The sequence below is a fragment of the Tiliqua scincoides genome, chromosome 4, assembly GCF_035046505.1.
Source record: "Tiliqua scincoides isolate rTilSci1 chromosome 4, rTilSci1.hap2, whole genome shotgun sequence".
Lineage (NCBI taxonomy): Eukaryota > Metazoa > Chordata > Lepidosauria > Squamata > Scincidae > Tiliqua > Tiliqua scincoides.
This window is the reverse complement of record NC_089824.1, coordinates 14,273,457-14,296,422: the sequence shown is the minus strand read 5'-3', so window position 1 is coordinate 14,296,422 and position 22,966 is coordinate 14,273,457. Positions and strand designations below refer to the sequence as shown.

The 22,966-nt window shown below is 43.3% G+C and overlaps 1 protein-coding gene and 2 pseudogenes across 3 annotated transcripts in view; 1 reads left to right on the top strand and 2 right to left on the bottom strand.

Moving 5' to 3' along the window:
• Positions 1–22,966, top strand: part of FER1L6 (fer-1 like family member 6) — a 106,102-nt gene that overhangs the window by 32,469 nt on the left and 50,667 nt on the right. For all 3 annotated transcript variants that reach the window (XM_066623238.1, XM_066623239.1, XM_066623240.1), the window contains exons 7-17: positions 372–450; positions 1,806–1,962; positions 3,691–3,877; positions 5,283–5,475; positions 6,937–7,280; positions 8,429–8,537; positions 9,810–9,996; positions 15,815–15,935; positions 18,913–19,013; positions 19,838–19,928; positions 22,032–22,151. In XM_066623238.1, coding sequence (XP_066479335.1) covers positions 372–450; positions 1,806–1,962; positions 3,691–3,877; positions 5,283–5,475; positions 6,937–7,280; positions 8,429–8,537; positions 9,810–9,996; positions 15,815–15,935; positions 18,913–19,013; positions 19,838–19,928; positions 22,032–22,151 — 1,689 coding nt within the window. The remainder of the gene's footprint in view (positions 1–371; positions 451–1,805; positions 1,963–3,690; positions 3,878–5,282; positions 5,476–6,936; positions 7,281–8,428; positions 8,538–9,809; positions 9,997–15,814; positions 15,936–18,912; positions 19,014–19,837; positions 19,929–22,031; positions 22,152–22,966) is intronic.
• On the bottom strand, positions 4,244–4,360 carry LOC136649859 (5S ribosomal RNA; annotated as a pseudogene).
• LOC136649831 (5S ribosomal RNA) lies at positions 12,925–13,041 on the bottom strand (annotated as a pseudogene).

Sequence of the window (22,966 nt, the reverse complement as noted above, 5' to 3'; positions counted from 1 at the left end):
ACTTCGAAACTGGAAAGTTTGTATTGTGAGCTGTGCAAAATAACAGCACGGATGCGCTGTGTAAAGTTTGAGAACCAATGAAATATTGTGTCCATTAGATTTCCCCTCCATGGTGAACAACTACTAGTTTGGGCCGAGGGGTCTTTCCAGACAATCTTCTGCATAGCTGTTACTTAGTTCATGGCATGGAGGGAAGAGTTCCCAAGGTTTTTCTCAAAGTAGCTCAATTTTATTTAGTCATTGGTGGTGGATCCAGATATCTTACTTCTGCCATCAACAGGAAGGGTGGTCAAACTCTTTTGGAAATGTGCTTTATACACAGCTTTAAACTTCACTCATTGTGTAATCTTTCATACATCTGCCTCCAACAGGTTATGCACAACAAACTGATAGGGAGTATATTGATTGGATCCTTTAAAGTGGATTTGGGGACAGTTTACAACCAGCCAGGTATGATGTACATTTTCACCCTGACCCTTCTCTTGTTCAACAATAGTTTTGTCCTCAGTTGCATTTCAGGGCAGATTGAAAGGGTCTCTGACTTGCCATTTTTTTTGGAAAATCCTTGATGGCAGATTGTCTAATGTTGGAAGACATTACGAGTGCTTCACCAGACCCCAGATCAAAATCTCTCTAGTTTTGGAAGTTCCAAAATTTTCAGTTTTTATGATTCATGGAGCATACTGGGCAGGGAGCCATGAAAATAGATTTCCTCTTTGTATATAAGTCTGCATGATGTGTATCCAAGCTTTTGAGCTTGGGTGAATCTTCTTTGTGTTCTCAGTGCAGAAAAGTCAGCAAATAAAAAAAAAAGATTAGTCATTGCTGTATTCCCTAGCACTGGTACTAGACAGTATAATATCTGTGGCTGCCACTTAAAAAAATGGCAATCGTGTGCCCAGTTCTCCTTGCCCTCCTTCATAGCACCCTGTACAATGTGCCCCATGCTGACATCATCCTTTGTTGCTCTACATCAGTGTTTCTCAACCAGTGGTATGGGTACCACCAGTGGTGCTTGAGGTGGTGTCTGGTGGTACTTGTGGGACCCCTGGACATCTGCCGCCTGGCAGCGAGATCAGGAATGCGACATAACAAACAGTGGTAAGCAGCTCGGCTCAGTGGGCAGAGCTCCAAAGCATACTTCTCTGTGATCAAGAAAGCCCTTCTGTCTACCCTGAGCCTCTGACTGGTGTTTGTTGTGTCGTATTTGGCCTCGCAATCCAGAAGTAACTGGCAATGATGTCATCAGCAATTACTTCTGATGGTACTTTGAATAAGTGGCTCATGTGAAATGGTGCAGCACAAATGTCGAGAAACACTGCTCTACCTCATTGGCAGCTGCTGGCAAGGAGTGCATGGGAAGTGCACAATGTTATGATATAGATAAGTTGTAACTGACATTATACAGGTGGATGTGAAACAAGACATTTGGGAGATGAGGGGTTGCCACAAACAGATAGCTGCTTGTACATCTACTTCTAGCCTAGGATGAAGATATAGCCCCCAAATGACTCCCGGGGAGTTTATTATGCAAATGCTTGCCATTTAGGATATTGTGGCAAATTTACGATTCAGAATTTATGAGTCTGGATGTGATCTGCTTGACCTCTACCTTGCAAAAAAAAAAAAAAAAAAAAAAGCACACATTCTTAATTTCACAGCGTTCCCTAGTGTTAATTCTCATGGTGGATATAATAGTTATTGCTAGGAACTTGCTGACTGCTAATGTGCATGTCCCCCTGAGAGACAGAGATTTCAAAAACTCCCCTGTGTGCCATTCATATTTTACTTGTATGTTTTTCCAGGTCATCAGTTTTGTGACAAGTGGGCCCTTCTCACAGACCCTGCTGACATCAGGACAGGAACCAAGGGATATCTGAAATGTGACATCAGCGTTGCAGGGAAAGGAGATGCAATCCAAGCTGTTCAGAAAACAAGTGATGCAGAGGAACAGATAGAGAAGTATTGTCATGGCTTAATTACTTTTTATCTGACTGGCTCTCTGATTCCATAGCTAAATACCATTGGGAAGCAAATATCTACTGAGTGGCTTGCACTCATGTAGCTGGGGGAGGGGGGAAGGGAAATCCTATTCTCTGCTTGACAAAAGGGACAGATCTGTCCTGCATGACAGACTTGCAGCCCAATCCTATGTCACTTCTGCTGGCAAGTGCACAATTGCTGGCAGCCAAGACTTCATCCGCTGGCTCAAACTGAATGGCTCTAGGGATGGGGAGTAGGAACTGGGAATTTCTGGGCAAGGAGGCTGAACAGGGAGGAAGGGGGCAGGATCAGTGGCACCTATGTGTGGCCGGATCCTACTCCTCTCCCTTTCTGCCACTGTTTGATTCTGCACTAGCAGAATAGCTGACATAGGACCATGGAGATCCACAGAGAAAGCAAAGGCTTTCTCCAGGGCAAGGGTTTGAAAGTTAAACTAGTATAAAATCATGCTTTTTGTGTAGCTATGCCTCAAATATCTTAGTTTCAATCATATTGTCAAATATTAGAACGGAACTATTTGATCACACTTACATGAAGTGTCTGTCTTTTATCAGTGCTGTTAGGTACTATAGGTACAAAAAAACTAGTTTGCCAGGGAAAAGAGTTCTAGTATCTATACCTCCTGGCAAGGTAGTTTTCTGCATGCAGGGAGATTTCACAATATCACCAATGTTAAACACTTACTGCAACAAGCAAGTCCTGTTTCATAGTATAAGGTAAGGCAAAAATCCTGAGACATAATAGATGAAGGATTACAGTAGACACTGACAGCCCTTATATTTCTCCTTCATTGCACAGTTCCTTTAAATAAAATGGGAAATGCAGGACACATTGGAACAGTCCCAGAGCATCCCCCATCTCCTGATTTTTTTTTTTTAAGCGATTCTACAAGGAAGGAGGAACATGAGGAAGTAGAGGGCAGTATTTCTGCTTTCCATGTGGTGTTTTTTAGGGGGGACTACATGACAGTGAGTCAAGGATGCTGTCGGTGGGGGTTTCAAGTGGCAGGATGGGTCAGCTTGGGCCATCCCTGGTAGACAACAATTTGGGTTGCATTCTGCAGAACTGCCAGCATTATGTGAACACTTTCTACATTAGACCAGGTGGCTCCCTATTTTATGACCAATCAGTGATTTGATTCATCTGCCATAAGCAGAAACTGCTAGTTTGAAATTGATCAACTGACTTTAAAAAATGAGAGTGAAGTTTGTGTGTCCTGCTCTACTTGTGTTGCACATATGAAGCTGTCTTATGCTGAATAAGATCATTGATTCTTCTAAATATTGTCTTCTACACTGTTTGGAATTAGCCTGAAACTGATCTAGAGTTTCAGGCCTTTCCCAGCCCTACCTGGATATGCCAGGGAGTGAATCTGGAAGGCACATGCTGTATCACTGAGCTGTGACCTCTTCCCAGCGTTCCATTGAACATAATGTTTGAATAACTGCACAAGTGTGCAGTAATAGTAATTTGTGTATGGTATACAGAGATTGTACACGGATATAATGTGATTAGCTATATAACTAGGAATATTTTAGTGGGGAAGGGGCTTAATGGCACAACTTCTTTACATTCTCCATTCCTAATTATATATTATATTGGCTGAGCAAAAAGTCTTAATCAACACTCATTTTAAATCACTTGAGTTCCTTTCAGAGAATGTTTTTTTGTTTTTTTTAAATTTAGGAACCTCTTGATTCCCCAGGGATTTCCATCAGAAAGGCCTTGGGCCAGATTTTATGTGAGAATCTACAGAGCTGAAGGGCTCCCCAAAATGAACTCAAGCATCATGGCCAACGTCACCAAAGCATTTATGGGTGACAGCAAAGACCTCGTGGATCCATTTGTGGTGGTCACATTTGCGGGCCAAATGGTAAACAGGAGACATAGAGGGCACAAATGTAGGCCTTTCCTGTCTGTTAACTAACCCTCAAAAGCTAGAAATCTTCAAATTACTTTTTTGAATGTTGAGTGAATTGTGGACTTTATTGTACATTAAGAATACATTTGGTGATGTTAATTAGTATTCTAGTGATGTGATATAAATACCAGTATACAAATGATGTAAAAACTCAAGGGCTAAATATTGAAGGGAATCCCAATCTGGATTCTGCGTTTTGGCTCTATCTGTGTTATAAACGTACTGTTTTAATAGATAGTGAAAGAATCTTGGGGGTGATAATTCAGCAAGTTTCTGAGAATTGGTTGGCAACCTTCAGTCTCGAAAGACTATGGTATAAGCCTACAGCACCCGGTATTCCCAAGCGGTCTCCCATCCAAGTACTAACCAGGCCTGACCCTGCTTAGCTTCTGAGATCAGACAAGATCAGGCATGTGCAGGGTAACAGTTGCTGAGAATTGTCTGTTAATGATCCCTGGTTACCTTCAGAGACTTACAGTTCTCTGGGTTCCCTGAAGAGAAGGTGTGACCTCTGAGTCTTTTCAAAGCCACAGGCTCCATATTTGTTCTACCTCCTCATTATGTCTTGCATTCAGCATTTTATGCTTGTACTCTGCTGAATTCTCATCCATTTGGCTGGACCCTTTTAAAAAAAAAAGTGACAACTATAATTCAACACAATTTTAGTTCAAAACTGTATTTTAAAAAGACAAAACATTGTAGAAATATTTGTGAAAAAAATGACCAAATCTGTCTGAAAGAAAATGATCATTAGCTAAATAGCTGGAACAATAACAATCACATGTCTGAGACAACAGGACAATGAGGTGATTTTATCTTTAGTGAAACACTATGCTCTTCACAGTGCTAGCTAACAGAAAAGCGCATGCATTTTGAAGCCTCATTAATATCCTCCATTAGTAATGCTTAAGCCATTTCTGCCCAATGTTGCATATATGCAACAGGGATGAAATGTGTACACTTGTGGGCTGGACAAAAATGGGTTAAAATGGGCTTTTATTTAGAAGACATGCTTGCTGTACATAATGTGCTGGAACTGAAGACAGGGCAATTGATCCTCAGTGGGCTGTGTCCCCAGCATCTCTGCTGTATGTGAAACAAGGGGCGCAGTCCTAACTCCTTATGTCAGTGCTTTCCAGCTCTGGCATAGCGGTGCCAATGGGACATGTGCTGGATCCTGCAGTTGGGTGTCACTCACAGAGGCCTCCTCAAAGTCAGGGAATGTTTGTTCCCTTACCTCAGAGTTGCATTGCCCTTAAGTCAGTGCTGGAAAGCACTGACATAAGGGGTTAGGATTGCGCCCAAGATCTCTGAATGAGGGCAAATGCCCATAACAGCACATGAACTTTCGTTTTAGGGGCGAACAACAGTGCAGAAGAATAGTGCTGATCCAGTGTGGCACGAACAGGTTGTCTTTAAGGAAATGTTCCCCCCACTGTGTCGAAGGGTCAAAATCCAGGTGTGGGATGAAGGCAGCATGAATGATGTGGCCTTAGCCACACATTTCATAGACTTGAAGAAAATTTCAAATGAACAGGATGGTGATAAAGGTAAGGAGCTGTGTACATGTCAGTTTTAAAAATCTGAACTGTTAAAAATGTCTGTGCCACAGTAGCATCGCTAGGGGGTTGCAAGGGGTACAGACCACACCAGGTGACACATGTTGGGGGGGGGGTGACACCACTATTGGCCAAAATTGTTAAAATCTTCGTATTTTCAAATAATACCATCACATTATATATCATTCAATGTATAATTTAATGCAGAATGCAGTGAAGCAAACCATTTTGAAGTATCTCTATTTTATCAAAAGGTATAGACAAATAACCAGAAAAAGAAAACACAACTGCCTTATGTAACAAAAAGCAGATGTCTTTATCTCAAAGCTGACTAATGAGACTGATTGTTCCTAAAGCCAATAAGGTTTTGTTATGACACATCAGGGAAAGATGTTGGATGTAAGATGTTAGTATGAGTCAGCTCTCATTTCCATGTATCAGAGCTAACACTAGAACCCTTATTTCGTTGTGTATCCTCAACTTGGCCACTGTTTTTTTTATTTTGGTTGTTGTTGTTGGTTACTGTTATGTTGGGTGACCTGTATTGATATATATTAAAATAAATAAAGTTATTGGGGGTTACACCAGCCCTAGTGATGCCACTGCATTTAGGCTATGTGTATGATATTGTAATTTATTCTGTATGGTTTGGTATGGGAGGAGGTCCCTTATGGAGGTGCTGCAAGGAGCTCTCTTACCAGGTGATGGTGATGCAAGCCCTAGTGACGCTTCTGCTGTGCCATTAGGGTAGAGTTTCCCTAAGGGGGCAATCCTAACCAGCTTTCTAGCACTGACATAGCCATGTGAATGTGGCATGCACTGTAACCTGCGTGGAGGCAGTCAAGGAGGCCTCCTCTTCAAGGTAAGGGCATGTTTGTTCCCTTACCCTGGGACTACACTGTGGCTCGGTCAGTGCTGGAAAGTTGGTTAGGATTGTGCCCTAATTCATTCAAAAAACTCTTTTCAGCAAAAGCTCAATCTCAGAGTCTTTTGAAAGCACAGCAAAACTTATCAGTCTGAGCTTTTGGAAGCTAAAGTTAGTCTTTCATGAAGGCTTCACATTTTAGGATGTCTCATTTGAGAAGTCAAGCATTGACTCCTGTCCTGACCTGGGTCACAAGAATGCTAAGAACTACAAGTGGAGTACTTTTTTTGCCTGCACCAGGAATGCTTCACTGGCAGGGTTTGCTGTAGGAAAGTCAACATCATTAGATACTAGATTTTCTGCAGTATTCCTTGTGATGAATGGACATGGCAAGGAACATTGTCTTCTAAATTTCAGGAGTGATATCTGCTCATATAAATTTGGTAGTAGGTAGGTGTGCCAACTTTCTGCTGTGCCCACCTGCAAGCAGGTTGACTTAAAAGTAGGCACGTCTGCTTGGACTGGGTACATTTGTTTCTTGACCCTCATTGTTGCTCTAATGTTAATTGCATGTGTAATTTCTGCAGGCTTCTTGCCAACCTTTGGGCCTGCTTGGATCAATCTTTATGGATCACCCAGGAACCACTCCTTGATGGAAGACTACCAGGAACTCAATGAAGGTTATGGTGAAGGTGTCTCTTTTCGGGGGCGCCTCCTAATTGAACTTGCAGTGGAGATCCTGTCTGGAGGAGCCCATGAGTCAAAGTTTTCAAAGATCATCAAGGAAATAAAACTGCCTTCCAAGGACAAGGACTCCAAAGCCTCTAAAGGAACAGGAAAAGAGAAAGGAGAAGAGGGAAAGTCACCCTCCACCTCAGATAAAACAAACTCAACCGATGTGGAAGTTGAGCCATTTGATGTGCCACCCGAGGTAAATTTTATCATTCTTGTTGTCTCCAAATGAGGAACTGATTTACAGGTTCTTAAGTATCCTAGACTTGGGATATGACTGGTTGAGATTCCAAATCCTATTTTTGTAAGGGATCTAGAGTTCTATCAAAGACTGTTCTCAGCATCCAAGTCAAACTACAGTTCCCAGAGTTCCTTGGGGAAGTTTTGCCAATTAAATGGATTCAAAACCTATTTAAATGTATAGTGTAGCCATGTCCTTCCTGCATGTGCTCCTTCCTAGTGGTGAGCACTTAGAATGGTGTTGAAGATTGCATTAAAATGGCTCCCTTAAGGCCCAATCCTATCCACTGCCAGTCTGTAGCATGCAGTGCTGTTGCCAGAGCATGCACTGTATGCTATAGCGGTGGGGGGCAACTAGATGGCCTGGGAGACCAGTAAAAGATTTTCCTTATTTACCTCCCCGCAGGCTGCTTTGTTACCAATGAGTGACCTCTGCCAACTATTTTGATAGCATAAATCCAAGGAGACCCAAGGGGTGTTCTGAGATGTGGAAAGGGGTATAGGATTTCAGTGCGCACTAGTGCTGCCAAGATCTTCCCCCTCCTGCCCCAAACTACCTTCTGCCTGGCCTGTTCCCCACCCTAAACCAGCCCCAAACCTCCCCTGAAATTCAGCTGCTGCTGACCTACCAGGGTGTCAGGCAGGGCTGTGCAGTGTGGGTGTGGCAGGTGAGGCAGAACCACCCCATTGTAATCCATGGAAAAGCACCACAGCTGCCCTACCTGCTTGCACCTGAGGATGCTCTCCTTAGACCACCTTTCTCAGGTGTAAGGAAAGCTTCCTCAGGTGGAAGCAGACAGGGAAGCTGTGGTGTTTTCCCATGGACTGTGATGGAGTGTTTATGTTTCACTTGCCACACCTACACCACATGTCCCTGGTGTCAGGGAATTGCTGGTGTGCATGTGAGGCCTCTGGCCTTGTGCACCAATAGTCCCAGCACACATTACAGTGGTGCAACTTTTGCACTATTGGTCCAGACTTATGGTGTAAGTCCTGGGTAGGATTAAGTGGTTAATTTTTTGTTGTAACATATTTTAAGCCATAATCAACAGCATAGATAGCACCACGTATAGTGAGTGAGATGTGTTCTTTTTCATCCTTTACCAGATTCATGAAGAACAATTTGAGGAATTCCTTCTGTTCGGGGCATTTTTTGAAGCTACAATGATTGATAGGAAGGTTGGAGACAAACCAATAAACTTTGAGGTGTCGGTTGGTGAGTGCGTAGCATTCTTCTTTGAACATATGAAACAGCCTTCTAGTGAATCAAGCATTGGTCCATCTAGACCAGTATTGTGTACAATACTTTTTGTATTGACTGTCTGAGGCTTTTCAGGTTTCCAGATAAGGACCCTATTTGTCATTTAGTGACATTTATCATGGAACTATTTTGTTTGAATGTCTTCTTGATGCAGGATTTGATGAGTGTGGCCAAACAGGGCACTAAAAAACGCCTTTCTGTCTCTCTTGTACTATTTATGCCATGTGAATGTTGTGGAAGTATAGCGACGTCAAATGTACTTGGAGGACAGGTTTCTCATTTTAGGTCAGATTGTTCCTCAAGTGCAGAGTAGGACAAACAAAACAATCACTGTATAAGTGTTAAACAAGGTACAAACGCAAGTTGCCAACTCCTATGCCAACACAGAGTCACAAAACATGATATATTGGCTTTTTTACCTTTAAGCTGGTATCTCAAAAGAAGGCATTAATTTTCATGGACCGGAAAGTACGTCAGAAAAATCCAACACTGTAGGTCAACTCTTCTTTCACCCAGGTTACTTTGCCCTGCCCTTAGCTGAGATATCCCTTCCTGTTTATATGGAGGGCAGAAACCCTTAAATTATCATCCTGCATGTTTGAGAACCTGGCTGTGCATTTCTTTTCAGGAATTGGGTGTATAGGGAAAAGCCCTATAGGCAAACAAGGCAATATTTACTTTAACAGGGACTTGGGAGAAGCTGAATGTGTAAGGACCTCATTTATGTATTTGCACAATAAAGAGGAGTTCTTGTTCCTGATATAAAACCTTTCCTGTGTCAGATTCTTTCCTCAGAGAAAGGCCACGGACAGGCTGATGTGGGTTTATTAAAATGTGAATTCTGAACAACCATTATCAGTATAATGGACCCATAATGAACCTTTCCTAGATTCCTTTGAGAGTGACTGTATACAGTCGGAAGCTGGATACAGATAATACTGCTTATTATTAATATTGTTTCAGAAGGTTAAAGGTCGACATGCCCATGTCTCCCTGTCTTCTTCCCCCAATCTCTAGTTAAATCTGTTTTTCAGGTATGCATCAAAAACTTGTTTGTCCATAGACAAGACAAAAGGAAATCATGTGAACATCATGGGAATGAAGTTTCTGTCACATTCCCTTGAACTTCCTTAATTAATTTAAAAGACTTTTATACCACATTTCCTATGCTTTAAATGATTCAAATGCAAATGCTACTGTGTAATCTCGAGTGGTTTGTATCTCTAGGGAATTTTGGCAATGTTATTGATGGAGTGTCACCAGGAGCAGGGGGCAAAAAGAAGGCCCATGATGGAGAAGATGAAGAAAATGCCCCATTGCTGCACGAAGGGTCAGGAGATGCTTCACATGACATTGCAATGCCACTGGTGTCTACCACACACCCTGAGAAGCCACTTGTCACTGAGGGAAACAGGTAGAGCTTTGGCACTTGCACTTCTAGTTCAGTCTCTGTTCTTTGTTGTGCATCTCTAGCACCAGAATTCTTGTACAGGTCTCCCCAAGGAGGTGTGACCATTTACTATGGGAAGTGCCAATGACATCCTATGGCCTATTCAGCTCTTCAGGAGGAGCTACATTTTGTTAGGACCAGAAAGTAACGTAATGACTCAATAGCAAAAGCTGCTGTGCTAGAGTGTCAATGGACTAAAACTGATGTACCAGTGGAACAGCATACTGATCTTGTTGTTAGCAACCTTCAGTCTCGAGAGACTATGGTATCGCGCTCTGAATGCTGGTACTGGAACAGCGTCTAGTGTGGCTGAAAAGGCTGATTCGGGAGTGACAGTCCCTTCCACACCGGGAGCAAGTGCAGTCTGTCCCTGGTCTGTCTCCCTGGCTATGGGCCTTCCTTCTTTGCCTCTTAGCCTCAGTTAAAACCCATGGAAATCAGTGAGATTTAGCATGAATATACTAACGTAGGTGGTGCCAGAGGAGATGATGGTGGTGATGGGAGCAAGTTCTTTCTAGCAAGTAGCTCCCTCCAGTGCTGGAATTCCTGAGGTTGCCTTCTGATTGTTTTGTTTTTTTTAAATTATTATCTTCTATCTATATATCCATATCTATAGGTCAGATGAGAGCTTTGTTTCGAAATATGCTGTTGTTTCTTTCTCAAAAACCTAAAATATGGGACAAAGCTCTCCCTGCCGTTCTGTACCCTCCCACTGTGCATGCATGCATGCATGTGCTGGTGTTGCCATTATGTACAATTGGCTGAGTGGTTTGAATTCAGGGTTTAAATAGCATCTGCAGACCATGATTGTGAGGTATTCTGACCAGTGTTAACCATGCCTAGGGTAGTAATGCTCTAGCACAGTAGGAGCAAACCATGGAGTAGAAGAGGGAGAGGGGAGGAAGAAGATGGAAGACAAGAACTCACACCATGTTCATGTTAGCCATTGGTTAGGAGGTGTTACTTTTTACATTGCTAGACCTGATGTTATATCCTAAAAACTTTGTAAAAAAAAAAAAGGAATGGTTGTTTTTGGCCTCTATCTAATGGAAGCAACATAAGTGTCTAAAACCATTTAGTCATTTTAGTATGCCATTTAGTAAAAGGCATACTAAAATGGAAGGAAATGGCCTGTTAGGGCAGTTTTCTGCTAGAGAAACAGAATCTGCCAACAATGTAGTTAATTTCCTCATGGCAGTGCTAGAGAATCTCGATGATTGGCTATTATCCTGCAGAGCCAGCAGGTGGATTTTTATATTTTTCTCCAGACAGAAATCCAGTTAAGAGCTGCCATAAAAGAGCTGCAACCATTTTCAAATCTGCAATTACTTCTGTGGATGCCTCCAATACTTGTACAGTTCCTTCATCTCATTATAGACTTTTTCACTGTTTGATGTAGATGGAAAGCTATTCTAGACTTCTGTGATTCTTGTGGCTAGTTTTGCTGTTGAAATAACAACTAATGTGTAATGTAAGAGAATCATAATCATCATCATAATAATACAGGTATTTCTATACCGCCTTTCTTGGTCCTCAGATTTCTCCTTAGAATTTCTTCAAGACGGTTTACATAGGCAGGCAATTTAAATCCCCATAGGGATTTTTACAATTTGAAAGAAGGTTTCTGTCTTTCAAGAAACCACAACATTCAGATGTTTCTTTCTTGATCTGGTCGCACATTCTGGCCTCCTTCCTCCCACGCTCAGAGCAGATGGAATAGCTCGGCTCAGCTTGTCAGCTGCTTCAAGGTCGCACGGTGCCGGTAGCCTCGAACTGGCGACCTTTGGATGTTATCTTCAGGCAAATGGAGGCTCAACCCTCTAGACCAGACCTCCTGCCCATAGAATCCAGACCATAGAATCATGGTCTATATCAGTGTAGCCGACCAGCAACCCAGATCTGGCTTTCAGGAGCCTTAGAAATTTTTTTTAAAAGGCAGGCCAAAATTTTTGCCTTCAGTTGGACTGAGAAAGAAATAATATTTACCACTTTCAAAGTTTTGGTAAAGACAGTGGTCCTGTTCAGGTTATCATGTAAACCATTGTTAAGCTTATCGCTAATGAGCTGTGGTGAGCTTTGGGCTCGCATATTCTGTCACCTCTGCTCCTCCACATGCAAGACGAGAATGAAAGCTTCCCATGTTTCCTTTGTATGAAACCAGTTTCCCATTACATCAGAATATGAGCAACTTTTTGGACAGTCCAATCCTATGGGCTGCTGGTGCTGCGTAGTACAGCAGTGCCGAAATGGCCACTGCTGTATCCTGCAGGGCCAAAGCAGCCACCGGAGCTTCCTCGGGTTAAGTGAACATTGGTTCCCTTATCCTGTGCCGAACTCTGCTGGCCCCAATCGGTATCCTCACATCTACACCAGCTCCTGAGATGGTGCAGAACCAAGGGGGCCATGTTGGGCTCTGCAGCTCCAGAGGGGGCATAAGATTCAGTAGCAGACTCTGTCGCTGTCCATGCCCCTTCCAAGCCTGGTCCACCCTCTGGCCTGCCCTTCAATTCTGCCCCCTCCCTGCCTTCCCCCTGCCCTGAAAAGCCTCCCCACTGCCTGGCGGGGATACTTACCACTGGGAGCTCTTCTCTGGCATCCATCTGGCACTGAGACCAAGCCCCAACTGGCATTGGTCTCTTGGCCAGCACAGTATCTTCCCCATCTGTGTTGGAGTGTTTTACAGCACTTTTGTGGTGCCCTAGTGCCGGCACTGGAGCTGCAGCACCAGCACTGGGGGTGGGGGGTGGAACAAGATCAGGCTCTAAGTCTAGGTATGGGTGGGACAAACTCTACATGATGTTAAATGCTGTCCCTGCCATGCTTTAACTTTCCTTGGTAAACAGAAGTTGGATGGTTGGTTGGCAACCTTCAGTCTCGAAAGACTATGGTATAAGCCTACAGTACCCGGTATTCCCAGGCGGTCTCCCATCCAAGTACTAACCAGGCCTGACCCTGCTTAGCTTCTGAGATCAGACAAGATCAGGCATCTGCAGGGTAACAGTTGCTGGATGAGGGCCCTGTCTATTGGGACTATAGCAAGGATAAAGGAGACTTTCACCCTAATCTCCCCCTAGCCAGAGTCCCCATCCTAACTGCTTGCTATTTTCCAAGGAAAAAATCTTCCATTGGCACCAGTTGGTTCCCTCCCTCCCTGAAACAGCTTCAGTCAGGTAAGTGAGTAGTGGAGACACAAGTTCTCCTTTGCATCAAAGTTGGATTCCACATCGGGTAATCAGGCAGTTCAGTAACCCCTCAACACAATACTGAGCTAGATGGACTAATGGCATGATGCACTGTAAGGCAGTTTTTCATGTTATTGTGTACATTTATTGGTGGACTATATTTTTCCTCAGAACAGTTAAGGATAAAGTATGCAGTTTCTGGAGGAGGACCTGATAACCTTAAATTAATTGAGGATCACTGTCAGTTAATTATAATACATCTGGGGCCAGGGTGTTTTTTTGTTTTTTTTGTTTTTAACTGCACGTTCCTAGCAAAATCCAGGCTCAAATGTGGCAAATAAAACTTGGTGTTCTAATAGTTGTTGGCAACCTTCAGTCTCGAAAGACTATGGTATCGCGCTCTGAAAGGTGGTTCTGGAACAGCGTCTAGTGTGGCTGAAAAGGCCAATTTGGGAGTGACAATCCCTTCCACACTGGGAGCAAGTGCAGTCTGTCCCTGGTCTGTCTCCCTGGCTATGGGCCTTCCTTCTTTGCCTCTTAGCCTCAGACTGTTGGCCAAGTGTCTCTTCAAACTGGGAAAGGCCATGCTGCACAGCCTGCCTCCAAGCGGGCCGCTCAGAGGCCAGGGTTTCCCACTTGTTGAGGTCCACTCCTAAGGCCTTCAGATCCCTCTTGCAGATGTCCTTGTATTGCAGCTGTGGTCTACCTGTAGGGCGCTTTCCTTTCACAAGTTTGCCATAGAGGAGATCCTTTGGGATCTGGCCATCATCCATTCTCACAACATGACCCAGCCAACGCAGGCATCTCTGTTTCAGCAGTGAATACATGCTAGGGATTCCAGCACATTCCAGGACTGTGTTGTTTGGAACTTTGTCCTGCCAGATGATGCCGAGAATGCATCGGAGACAGCGCATGTGGAAAGCGTTCAGTTTCCTCTCTTGTTGTGAGCGAAGAGTCCAGTTCTTCTAATAAAATCACTGATTCCCCCCCCCCCCATTTAGTGAATTGTCTTCAGCATATTTTATGGGCAGCACATAAAGCTGTGCTCTGGTGTGCTAGATGCATTTCAATTAGTAAAGGGAAAGAGTAAGAATTAGTAACATAGAGGTGCATGTCTAAAGGGAGCACATCTGAAAGAGAATCACTTGAACAGGTGGAGGATATTTTTGACTGCAAACAAAGCTGCCTTGCAAATGGCCTTCTGAGCAAGCCTGCTGACAGGATGAGCCTTTGAATGAGAACATCAGGCTGGATGCCTGACAAATGGCACCTCGCACAGAGCCTCCAGCCAAGTTGGCCTCTGGCTCACATCGTTTCCACAGAGGTTTTTATTTTGTAAGCAGCGGAAAAAAAAATGCAAAGCAAGGAATTTCTGAGTTTGGCTTCAAGAGAAAATTTTATCTGTCGCTTGCAACCAGTCACAAACTGAGCTTCTCCAATTAAAAAAAAAATGCTATTGAATTTTGTGAATTGTTCTATGGATTTGTACAGATCCATATTTGCATTCTGAATTAAATAACCTAATAAGGCTGCTGTGTAAAATATATGAAAAGCAACTGACTTTATACTAGGACAGTGGTTCTCAAACTTTTAGCCCCGTGACCCACTTTTTAGAATAAGAATCTGTCAGGACCCACCGGAAGTAATGTCATGACCAGAAGTGACATCATCAAACAGGAAATTTTTTAACAATCCTAGACTCCAATCCTACCTACACTTACCCAGGAATAAGTCCTATTTACTATCATTGTTAAAAGCATTTACATAATAGCCTGTTAAAAGTATAGATCTGTAACATTTCCCCAAAGGCAGTAACATACGGTGGGAGCATGAAGTCCACTATATTAAAAATAAAATATTGAAATGAATGGGGACTCGCCTGAAGTTGACTCGCAACCTACCTAGTGGGTCCCAACCCACAGTTTGAGAAACACTGTACTAGGCTCTTTTGAATATTTACTCTTGTGTTATTTCTTCACTGTGTGAGTTTTGGAAGTAAACCAAGCTTATCAAAAATTGTTTGCATGGTGGTCCATGACCAAGAAAGAATTATCTCTAGGTAATTAGGCATGAAAGTGCCTTTAAACTATAAGAGACCTTCCCTTTTCTTGATTTTCTTCCTTTTGGGGTGCTTAGTGCCCCTGTGAACTGGTTCACAGGCTATCATGTGAAGTTGGTCACCCCAGAAATCTTGGCTTTTGGAAAGCGGAACTTAATTGCAAAGGCAATAACACTTTAGCAAACAGAAATAATTACAATGGAAGTTGGAAATGGAGGGGATCATAATTGGATGTGCTTTGCTCCAGAGTCTAATGTGAGAGTCGGAACATCTGCTTGTGGCTACACAGCAGTGCTTCACTATTCATCTGTGAACTCCGAGATGCCTTAAAGAACTGGCAGTATTTCATCTTTCACTTCACAACCTTTATTTGCATATAACAAATAAACAAGATAAACAAAACAAATTATGACAATCACTAAAGAAAAACATGGTGAGGCAGGAAAGAGGGAAATGGTCCAAAGACAGAAGAGGGAAAGAGGAAAAAAGAGATTTTTAGGAAGGGGGGGATATTTTAATAGTATTTCATCTTTCTCAACAGAAACTATCATTACTTGCCTTATGAGGAGAAGAAGCCCTGTGTCTACATAAAGAGCTTTTGGGGCGACCAGACCTTCAGACTGTATTTTTCTAATGTCCTCGAGAAAATGGCAGATATGCTGGTAAGTCTTCAGAAATGTCAGTATACGAGAAATGCACAGAAAACTTGTCTTTTAGAAATTTGCTTCACCAACCAACAGCGAGGTTTTGTGGGTGTTTTCATACAGGATAATTTGGCCTTAGGGTGACTCAGGATTGTGCCCTTGGGCTGGTGCAAGTCCCTTGTGCCGGCCTAGGAGGATTGCAAACGTGCCATAAGGCACGTTTGCACCTCCTCGTGAGTCAGTTAGGCCAGCACGCGGAAGCTGAATTCAGCCTTCAGCTGAATTCAGTGCAGACAGACGGAGGGACCAAGTCTTGCATTGGCACAAAGCTCTGGGGTGTGTGGGGAGAAGGTGGGAGGGACGCGTCCTGGGGCGGGGGAGGCCAGGCAGTGGGCGGCCCTGGGGGCAGGCAGATGGGGAACAGGATGCAGGGCTCGGACCTGGCAGTTATGCCAGATCCCAACCCCATTCCCCAAGCAGATTTGTGCCACCTCAGTCTGAGGAGACCCATAGGGGCTGCAGTGGCTTACTCAGGGTGCCTTGTGTTAGTTATTTGATTTGAGCCACTTAGGCACAAATCCTAATCAAATTTCTAGCACTGGCAAATTTCTAGATGTACCTGTGGGGCATGTGCTGCATCTTGCAGTTGGGTGGCAGTCATGGAGGCCTCCTCAAGGAAGGAATGTTTGTTCCTTTACCTTGGAGCTGCATTGCCCCTACCTTGGTGCTGGAAAGTTAGTTAGGATTGCACCCTAGGAGAGCCCAATAATTATGTGGGCCACCCTTTCTGCAGCAGTGTTTGGGAAAGCCCAGTTGTCACACTAGGGCCCCAAATCCTAACCAACTTTCCCGCAGTGACATAGCTGTGCCAATGGGGCATGTGCTGCATCCTGCTGTTGGGTGACAGTCATGAAGTCCTCCTCAAAGTAAGGGAATGTTTGTTCCTTGGAGCTGCATTGCCTTACCTTGGTGCTGGAAAGTTGGTTAGGATTGCGCCCTTAGTTATTTGATTTTTCTCTGTAAACTGCTTTGCGAACTTCTTGTTGACAAGCTGTATAGAAATACTGTTGTTGTTGGCCTTGTTCTGCAACTGTGGGAAACTTGCATTGATCAGAAAACCTGTTTGCATTTCAGATGGTTGCATGTTCTTGCTCATATAATACAGTATTATACAAGAAAAGCTCGACAGCAATTTAAAATGCATATAGAGTAGCATGCAGAGGTGTATATAGAGTACCTGTACCGAAATGAATGAAGTTACTGATATAAATTGTTTATCTCCCTCAGACTTCTTGTATTAGGGTAGGCCACCAGTGGCCTACGATAAGTGGCATTAGCTAGGGTTTTTACTAAGGCTGCTTGGAGAGCCATCAATCAGGTTTAGTAAAATTTCAGCCTTCTGCAGGCTGCCAATTTGATTGCAGCTGTCTTAACTCTTTCCCCACTGGCCGCTGCTACAATGTAAATAAACCCCAGAGTTGCTTTGATGGCTGTGGAGTATGGGGGGAGAATACTGTTTCTTTTGTGTATTTATTCCTCCCCCCCCCCCCCAAAAAAAAAGCTCGGAAGGAATTTTGATCTGCAAGAAGTGACCCATGGGAAAAGGTTAAGCACCCACTTCCCTGTACTGCTACTTTGATCAAATTGGCAGACCTCTCCCTGCATCTTTATTTCACTAAACGTATCTGGCCATGGATACGCTGGCAGGCCTTAGTTGCATTGAGCCTGGAGAACTATAATGAACTACATGGGGCTACCACTGAAAAGCATTCAGAAGTTCCAGATGGTTCAGAATGCAGGTGTGATCTGTGCCTGTTTTTTAGGATCATGCAACTCCTTCCTTGCTCCAAATTCACTGGCTTTCAATCCATTTATGGGCTGAGTTCAAAGCACTGCTTATTATCTTTAAAGCCCTAAATAACCTGGGACCAGTATACTTAAAGTAGAGGGGCTACAGCTCAATGGTAGAGCATCTTCTGTGTGTGCAGAAAGTCCTAGGTTCGCCAGATTCTATTTCACAAAGAAGGCTTGGAAAGACCACTGAACCCAAATCCCTGGAGAACTACTGTGCCTGTCAGTGTAAACAGTACTGGACCAATGGTGTGAGCTGACAGAAGGCAGCTTCCTATGATCTTCTTCTGCATGATTCTGCCTGTCCTCTGAGGAGGAAGTCTTGCACGTTCACCTCCATCTGAGGTGTGGCTGTTAGGAATATTCAGGAGGGCTGAATGAGATCAGGAGATCAGTTTGACCACAGTTTTTACTTCAGAAGGCATTTGGCAGGCAATCTCAATGCTGTTGTGATGCTTTGACTATCTCACTGTTTTATTTTGATTGTCTCTATTCTGTTGTGTTTTTTTTAAACTTCATTTTACTTTTGTTATAAGGTTTATTTAATGCATCATGTGATGGGCATTTAGGACACGTAAAAAAAAAACATTAAATAGTGGGATTTTAAAAGGTGGGATGAAAATAAAAACCAAAAAAGTCATTGATCTCCCAGCATCACATGTTCTGTCAGGCTAATATGCTTTTTGTATTTAATCAGAGGAAAACTCTGCCAGAACCATTCCTTTTGTTCATATTGGGAAGGAAGGGGTTAAAGAGACCTTTGCCTGTTTTGTGGCCAACATAAGAGGCAGGACCAGTGTTGCTATGCTAACCCCCTAAACCTTTGTTCTAAGGACCTTCAAAAATTAGTTACCCTCAAAATATAAGCTTATCATGGAACATCAGCAGTGAATAACCTTGCACTGGAGACGGCTCAGTTAATTAAAATAAAATGTTCTGAGTCCAGTTATTGGAACATGGAATAAATTATTTTCTCTATTAAAAGTGTGTTATGCATGCCAATTAGATGCCACAAATTATCTTATTTCACTCATGCTAATTAGTCAGTAAGGGCTTTCCCCCTATTTATTGCATTAATTTTAGACACCTCATTTATTTCTAGTGACATTTATGTGTCCTTTATGCAACTACTCTTTCTTCCTAGGAAGAAGGTTTAAAAGAAGTCAGAGATTTGATCAAAGTTTCCGAGACTGCATCGGAAGAGAAAATGAAGTCCACTCTAACCAGTTTTATCAACCAAAGCAGGTAAGACCACCTTCTGGAAGAGAACACCATGTACTTTGTATATGAGCAACAGTTGGGGGGAGGGAGCTGAGTAAATGATGATAAATATAAAAGCACCAACCATAACTTTGTAACGTGTTGTGAATGCAAAAGATTTTGCTGCCTCGGGCTCCAACTTTATGCAACGAAATAGTTTCAGTTCAATTTACTGTGCTTTGTTTCTGTCAGTTCATTACTATATCACATACTATGCCTTTAGAACTGTCAGAAGAACGTAATATACTTTGGAAACACAGTAGTCAGTGACGTCCTTTGCAAATATAATCTGCAAAGATCTGCAAGGTCAATGTGCCTACAAAGGACTTCACTTATTCAAGCTTCTATTGTGTGATGTGGTTGGAATTCACAATAGCCACATATCCCCTAAACTAATTAATTTTATATTCCAATATTACCATACAAATTGTATTTCCATTTCTCTGTGTACCCCACAGTATTAAATGATGCCTACATTTTAATATCATGGCATCTTCTGCTTATCCATTGTGTTATATTAGTTCTTTATGGGGAAGGGCCATGATTCTGTGGAAGAGCATCTTTTTGCATGCATAAAATACCAGATTCAATCTCTGGCATCTCCAGGTAGGGTAGAGAAAAATCTCTGTCTGAAAGCCTGAAGAGTTGCTGCCAGCCTGGGTTGACAATACTGACCAAGCTTTACCGATGATCTGATTCGGTGTAAGGCAGATTCCTAGATGAACTTACTGCAGAAAAATCTTTATCCAACAATATGAAGGTACCACATGTTACTAACTCCCCAAACCACTTCTGTGTCTTCATTCCAGAGCCTTCATTTCTAATGCCGAAAAGAAACCCAAATTGGCAAATCGGACAGCTTTAGACAAAAAGCGGTTGACGTTGTGTAAACAAGAATTGGTATGTGAGATTTTTTTTTCTTTCAGACATGTAGTGATATACTGCATGATATACTGTGCCTCTAGAAGTTTGTGTGTGCCATAATCAGCAGACATCTAATAAGTTCTGTGGTCTTTAATATATAGGGAAATTAAAGGAGAGAGCTATCTGTCAAGGTTAATAAATTCAGCAGCATGTGTTGTGCTCTGATACCCTTTACAATGGATCTTTTCTAATTTTGGCACAGTGGACTTTCCTGGAAGTGAAGAAAAAGGAGTTTGAGTCTTCTGGCATGTAGTAGTAGCCATAGTAAATTATTATTATTATAGCACCAGCCATGGTGCCTTACAAAGAATGAAGTGGGAAGGCAGGTCTCTATCCTGATTCTAGAAAACATACCTAGAAAACAGAGGAGGGTAAACAGAGAAAGGATACTTTGTGCATTGCCTGTTTAAGAGAAGGCAAGCCAAAAGAACAGCAAAAAGATGCAAGCCGAGACTGCTTTGGGATGATGATTCTACGTACATCATCTACATCATGTACATCATCTACGTCATTCTACATCATCCATGTGTTTTTCCAGAGCCCTGGAAAAACAGTTTCACTTTGCAGCAGAAGGCTATGGGCCCAATCCTATGCAGTGCGTGCTGGCTCAACACATTTTTGCAATCCTCAGCACCAGTGCTTGCCCAGCTCTGGCCAGCACTGGGCTAGTGCCAGTGGAGCACCTGAGCTCTGCTGCTTGGCAGTCAGTCGTGCAGACTGCTGGGCAACAGAGAGGTAGGTGGGGGCATGGGGGGAGGTGGGGAGAAGGTGTTCCAGGGCTTGGGGAGGATGGGGAGAGGGCGGGGAAAAGACATGCTGTGGGGAGGGAGGCAGGACCAGTGGAGCTTTGCTCCACTGGATCCTGAGCCTCCGTGTTGAGCTGCCCGCCCAACCCGGAGGCTCTTCATTCTACATCAACCCTTGGGTCACCATAGAATTGAATAACCCCATTGCAGGGCTACTCGCCTTACCCAGGGGAAGGGGACAAAAATTCCCTTCTCTCGAGGAGGCAGCAATGGCTACCTAGGGAGGGCTGGATGCAGCAGCAGCCATTTTCAGTGCAGCTACAGCCCCACGCACTGGGCAGATAAGAATTCGGCTGTATGTCAGTGGTTGAGTCTGTATGGTCTATTTTAGGCCCAAATAGACTAGAAACTATAGAGAACCTATGGACCAATTGTGCTTGTGCTTGTTTTGTTGTTTAATCAGTCTACGTTGTTATTTACTAACCTTTTCCATTCTAAGTTGGAAATGTATGAATCCTGTTGGTTTTATAGCAGTGATTTTCAGACTGTTCTCAGTGGGTTTCTCAATGAGAAGATGACTCACGGTAAACAAACTTGCATATAGAGCAGCTTGCCTAGGGCTACGGATCTTCCCCCTGCAATATGAAGCAGCAGGAAAGTGTTTAGAGCAGCGATATTCAACCCGTTTCATCTCATGGCACACTGACAAGGCACTACAATTGTTAAGGCACACCACCAGCTTTTTGACAGTTGACAAGGCACATCATACTGACAGCAGGAGCTTGCATCCCCTAGTGGCCCTACTAACAAATGATCCTCCCACAAACTCCCGCAGCACACCTGCAGACGATTTACAGCACACTAGTGTGCCACGGCACAGTGGTTGAAAACGACTGCTTTAGAGGGTGTTCTCTGCCACCCTCAAACGTCAAGGTGGGCAATATAGGCCTAACAGGACTGGTCAGCGCTCTGCACCAATTGAGACCCAAACTGTGAGCAGGTCTCCCATGTCTTTAGATTTTGTAAAAAGGACCTGCATAAGGGAATGTCATGCATAAATGGAATGCTGTGGGGCTTTCCCAAGGGATGGAAATTTTGCATCTTTGAATAATTCAGCTACTGGTAGAGAACGAATATGCAGGTAGGAGTATATGCCTTTTGCATAGATAAGATCTACTTTTGACAGCTAAACCACCCCATTGTGACAAAAAAAGAACCCCTTTTGCTCCATCTACTTGTTGATACTATCTGCAGTAGATAATATGAAATTTATATTGCATGCAATGGAGGGGGTGCATGTCTTTAGTAAATTATTGCCTCTTGGTTATGACAGGAAGCAATGTCCAAAGATGCCAAAGGGATCATCCAGCAGCAAAAGAAGAAGATTCCACTAGAGGAAATGATGCGTGAGACAGAGAACTTTGTTGAGAAAATTCGGTTCTTAGTTGATGAGGTACTTCTATCTACATTGCCTTCTGGAGCCATTGGAATCTGTTTGGCAGCACGTACCTCAGTGCTTTGATGGTTGCTGATGAGAAATCTATGTCAGACAGACCACAGTGCAGGACCTCTATTAGTCTTAGGACACCTGTGTGTGTTTCCAAGGGTTGGAGATCTGATGTCTGTTAGGAGATGGCATTACTGAACTCGAGAATAGATCAGTAGTCTTTAATGTAGTAATTGTAACTGGTATTTGTTGAGATGGATGGAGGTATCTTTAAGTTCGAGTAATTCTTACCTGGAAGTAAGTCATTAAACTCTGTAGGGCTTACCTATAAGTAGACATGCATAGATTTGCACAGCCAGTCATCTTTTTTTTCTTTTCGAAATGGAAAAGCTCCAAGCCCATGTAGAAGATATTCCAACATCTTGCATGATTTGGTTGCTCCTTTCTGTATCTTTCCAGATCCATTTTAACATAGGTTCACTAGCATTGTTCTCTTTATGCTGCATGGCCACACAACTCAAAGCCCTGGAAAGCCAAGCTCTGCCCAGCTTGGAGCCTGGTCTCCCTAGAAGTCCTGTGATGTCATCACTGTGCATGTGAAAATGGTGGCAAGCCACTGTGCAGACCCCAAAGGGAATAATGGGGATCAGAATTCTATTACAGGGGGCCCCCTGTACCTGCAGACTCCATACCTGCAGTTTCACTTACCTGTGATTCTGTGGATGTGGCCCCCCCCCCCCATGCACCCTCCAAAGGCGAGGAGAGTTGTGCATCTGTCCGTGACCTCTCTGGGGCTCAGAATGTTAGAAGGAATAAAAAGT